This window comes from Anopheles bellator, chromosome 1, assembly GCF_943735745.2.
Source record: "Anopheles bellator chromosome 1, idAnoBellAS_SP24_06.2, whole genome shotgun sequence".
Taxonomy (NCBI): domain Eukaryota; kingdom Metazoa; phylum Arthropoda; class Insecta; order Diptera; family Culicidae; genus Anopheles; species Anopheles bellator.
Genome location: NC_071285.1, coordinates 17,945,991 through 17,950,779, shown reverse-complemented (window position 1 = coordinate 17,950,779; position 4,789 = coordinate 17,945,991). Strand labels below are relative to the sequence as shown.

General features: G+C 58.5%; 1 protein-coding gene across 1 annotated transcript; it reads right to left on the bottom strand.

Annotated features, from left to right (window-relative positions):
• Nucleotides 1-260: 260 nt before the first annotated feature.
• On the bottom strand, nucleotides 261-4,069 carry LOC131215146 (protein krueppel). The gene is made up of 2 exons (XM_058209531.1): nucleotides 4,030-4,069; nucleotides 261-2,107 (listed from the first exon to the last, which is right to left on the bottom strand). The coding sequence occupies exons 1-2, from the start codon at nucleotides 4,067-4,069 to the stop codon at nucleotides 261-263; spliced, it is 1,887 nt and encodes a 628-aa protein (XP_058065514.1).
• Nucleotides 4,070-4,789: the final 720 nt, after the last annotated feature.

Genomic DNA, 4,789 nt, shown 5'->3' with positions numbered 1-4,789 from the left:
TGGTTTTTCTTCGGTTCGTTTATGTCCCTACTTCTGTGTAGTACACCTCAAAATCTTGCGCGCGGGAAGCTCATCGTGGGGCGGGTGGCGCTCGCCACCCGCGAATCGTAACAAACATCTAGAGAGAGAGAGAGAGAACTCGGAGGACGATGATGACGACGGCGCGCATTTATAGAGTTGGGGCGTTGGCATCTTGAGGTGGTTTGGTTTGAGTTTCAACAACGACTAAAACAACAGTGTACGGGGCGGCGGCCGGCGATTTACGACTCCATACCGTGGTGGTGATGCTGGTGGTGATGGCGCAGCTGCTGTCGGAGCTGCTGCTTCAGGTAGAGTGTGGCCGCATCGTCCAGCTCGTCCAGTTCCTCCATCGAGACGGGCGAACGGGGCGAGTGCATGCTGAGGTCCTCCGGTTCCGTCTGCTCCGGCATCACCGACTTGACGTGCGCGATCTGCTGCTGCGGTGTCCGTGACCGGCTACTGGCGGCCCGCAGGTCGATGGCGCTGCTACTACCCGCCGCCAGCGATCCATCGTCGTGCTCGGAAATGCCACCGTCGGCGGTAGGACTCCCGAGCGGATCCGGCATCGGACCGAAGTTAAGGGGAAGCGTCAGACCCGGGTACTTCTCGTGCAACAGGAGGGATCCGGTGCCGGGACCACCGAGGGCCGTCTTGGCCAGCTCCATCGAGATGTCGCTCGACTCGGAACCACCGCAGGCGAACCGGTTCAGGTGGTGGTGGTGGTCCGCCGACAGCCCACTCATGGCCGGACTGATGGCCGGCGTCGGCGGGCTCGTGATGCCGCACTTGTGGTGCAGCAGATGGTGCCGCCGGCGGTAGCTCGAGTTGCACCTATCACAGTGGAACGGCTTCTGGCCGCTGTGGCTCAGCATGTGCGCCTTCAGCTGGTTCGAGTCGCTGAACTTTTGCTCGCACATCTCGCACTCGTACGGCTTCTCGCCCGTGTGCACGCGGAGGTGCCGCCGCAGGTTGGCCACTTGCACGAACTGCCGGTCACAGTGCGTGCAGGAGTACGGCTTTTCGCCCGTGTGCAGCCTCATGTGCGTCTTGAGGTGATGGTCACGCGTGAACCGCTTGTTACACTCCGGACACTTGAACGGTTTCTCGCCCGTGTGGGTCCGCTCGTGGTTCTGCAGCACGTGCTTGTAGCCGAACGACCGATTGCAGGTCTTGCAGGTGAACACCTTATCGCGCGAAGGATCACGCACCCCGGCAGTCCCGGCCGCCGACGAGGAAGGCGTCGACGGGGCGGCGGCGGCGGTGGTGGTGGTGATCGTGGCGGCCGCCGTCGGAAGCTCCACGCTGCTCCCGTTCGACTGGGGCGACGAGCCGGACGTTGGCGGAGAGATCGGCCCCGGACTCACCATATCGTGGCTGCTCGGAATGTCCACCGGAGAGGTGACCGCCGAGTGGTGCAGGTGATGGTGGTGGCCATGGTGGGTCGGTGACCGCATCAGAAGGTGCTGCTGCTGCTGTGCCTGGAGATCCTTCCGGGCGGACGACTGATGTTTCCGCTTGGTCAGCTTCTTCGTCTGCGGCAGAATCTCGGAGGTGGTCGACACGATGTGATTGTTGTTGTTGCTACTGCTGTTGTTGTTGTTGTTGTTGTTGGCCTGGAGCTTGAGCGACTTGGAGCTCTTGTGGCTGAGGGCGGGCGAGATCGGGCTCTGCGGTGGCGGAGGGCTGCTGTTGTTGCTGGTCGGCGTCGGTGGAGCCCACGCTCCGAACAGGGCGGCGTGGGGCGGAAAGAGACCGGTCGCCAGTGAGGCTCGGAGGGACATCGGCAATCCGGCGGCCATCAGGGCGGCGGCCGCGGTCTGATTGGCAGCCAGGAGCTGGGGTGCGAGCATTCCCATGGCGGACGCCGCGGCCGGATGGAAGCCCCCGTAGAGGGATGCCGGCGATGCCGCGGAGGGGGTGTGGAGGTGCTGCTGGTGGTGCTGAAGGTGGCCCATCCCGAGGTGGTGGTGGTGAAGGAGGTGGTGGTGGTGTTGCTGCGCACGCTGACCGGTCAGCGGGGGCGATACGGACAGGCTCCGCTCTTCGTCACGGTTCATCCCTTGCAATGTACGGACGGCTGCTAATCCTACCGAGGGAGAGAGAGGGAGAGGGAGCAAACAGAAAGACCAAAAATTAGTAAATTGATTTAACAACCCACGCACAAAACCTGAAGCAACAAAAACCCGAAGAATCCCCCATTCATCACAACACACCAGGCAGAGAGGTCCTGTCGCGCGCGAAATACTACAAACATCCGGCGCGCCACAGCGAAATTTGCCGGCTTCCGGCGCTCTGCGTGTGTGTTGTTGTCCTGGCGAGCGCAGCACATACACATACACCCGGTGACCGAAAGGATACTCTACACACGACGAAAGGGTGCCCGCCCCGTGTTCTTCCTTCGGTCGGCATCGTCATGTGTGTGGCGCTCGTCGCGAGAGAAGCAAAACAAAGCCCCCCAACACCCAACCCAGACGCTCCCTTCTTCTTCGGGTCGGCAAGGACGAGGACGAATACAATCGCGCGTCCTTGTGCGCGGCGCGGCGCGGCCCGGCTTTCCCCGTCGTTAGAGCGACGAGACGATATTCACCACACCGAACTCACCACGCACGTATGTAACTCACCACACGCGGCGACTGTTGCTCAGGCAACGGCACACGTGGTTCGCACACATGAGCCTGCTGCTTGCGACGCGTATCCTTTTTCGCTCTCGCCGCTCGCCTTTTGTGTTGGCGCCTCTCGCCAAGGATGTGGCGCCCGTCGTCGTCATCTTCGGAAAAGCGCGCGCGGTTCTCTATTATTTACCACCCGCCTCTGCCGCCTTTGCAGAGGCCAAGCCAAAGCAACTCTCTTCGCTCCCCGCTAATCCTTTATTTATATGTTTGTGTTGCCGCCTTCCCGCTGTGTGGCGTGTACACACCAGCCCGCCAGCCGGTGATGATGGACTTCTTTTCGCAACGAACCCTTTTTTCCCCCGGGCCGGTGTGGGGACACAGAGGTCGAAATCGAGAGCAGTGTGTGTTCTCATTTGTTCGTGGCGCGCGCGCACAGGAAGTGGAATTATGTTTTGTTTACTTTCTCGCGAGACGCCTGACCTCTGCGCGCCACCCCCTTTTCCGCGATGGTTTATTATTTTCCCACTGTTTGCACACACGGGAGGAGAAAGTGAAAGCACCCCGCGCGGGTTGATTACGATCCTGTTGTGACCGGGTAGAGAGAAACGGTGGCCATCATCAAACAATGTTTGCGCCGTCGGCAGCAGGCAGGGTAAGGAGGGTTTTTATTCGATCTCCACATCCACGGCACAAAACACACATTCCTTGGCCGTTGGAAAAATTGCGTAGTTCGAGCGAAACCCAGGGATAATTAGTTTGAAGAATTCCATTATGGGGGTCACAAATTGAACCGAAGCGAAACAAAGTTGCAACGTCGTAGCGCGTCATAATTGGTTTCCACGAACAGGAAGCTCTTTCTACGAAAAATGCAGCTCCAGTGGGGCCAGGTTTCTCCGGTAAACTCGGTGCCCCTTGTGGGGTCCCTCCTGTTCTGCGGTGTGACGACGTGCTCGAGACATGATTTCATTCGAACGCAACTGTCTCTCTTTTGAATCCAATCCACCAATAACTTCCGGGTTCCGAGAAGGCTCCCCCCCAAGACAAAGTAGGGGGTCCCTTCGGACGGCACAGAGAACACACGAAAAACGCGCTCGTTGGTGGTGGTCTTCTATTGTGTTTCGCAGAATGAGTCAGAAATGGGAAGTAACGCGGCGGTACCAAGAAATTTGGTACGAAAAGCAAGTGTGAAGAGAATGTCGAATTCTAGGCGCATCGGGAGAATAAGAGTAAGAAGATGTCTCGGTGCCGTGGGTTTCTTCAAATTAAATCAATTAAACCCATCCACACCACACTACACTACGGGAGTGGACCACCCTGAGACCGATCCAGAAGGAGTGAGCGGAGCTCTGTTCAATTAATTAGTGATTCCCCCGCCAGCTTTTAGTGTCTCTCTTACCTCTTGCTGTTTGAGCGTCCTGCAGCAGCGACAAAGCCATCACTTGGCCACTTGCCGGCGATTTTCGTAAATTGCGCGTTCTGACCGCGACACACACCAGCTATGCTGGGGGTTACACACCACACACCACGCACAACACCTTCCGGTTCCGGGCACAGCACGCACACGTGCCCCAGCGCAAAATAGAGAGAAAGCGCGCGCGAGAGTCCTCGGCAGTTTTAGAAGTTGCACTTTCGTCGACGGAAAGGATTCTAGAGCACGAATCTGTCACTAGTTCTCGGGTCGACACATTAATAATGCACACACCCAGCACACACGTGCACGATGATCAAAAAATGGGGGCGCTCACGATAACGAGTCACGAAAAATTAATTCACAGCACACACGCGTCGTCGTCCGAAAGGATATCTCTGGGTCCCTTCTTGCTGCTGCTCTTTGTTCGAAGCACTCGACATCCGTTCGCGATGGCGACCTAATCGTGACTGATTGGACCTGGACGGACCACCGCAGCGGGATCCCTGCTGCCGGAATGTGACCGACGGAGATAATCACGCACGCACGCACCCGGTGTCCTCGGCCGCGCGGTTCACGGATGCTCGGGAAAATCTCGGGGCGCGAAGCGATGCACACAACCGTCGGCACGCGAATGATCCTTCCGCCGACGTAATCGGTGCCAGGAAGCGCCAAAAAAAACCGGGACCTCACCACCCCCTCTCCACTCTTCGCACCCCCAGACGAGTGCGTGTGTTGGTGAGCGAAA

Coding starts and splice junctions, on each gene's coding strand:
- LOC131215146 (XM_058209531.1), bottom strand. CDS start 4,069: ATGGCTTTGTCGCTGCTGCAGGACGCTCAAACAGCAAGAG. Junction 2,108..4,029: donor GGACGCTCAAACAGCAAGAG/GTAAGAGAGACA, acceptor CTCCCTCGGTAG/GATTAGCAGCCGTCCGTACA.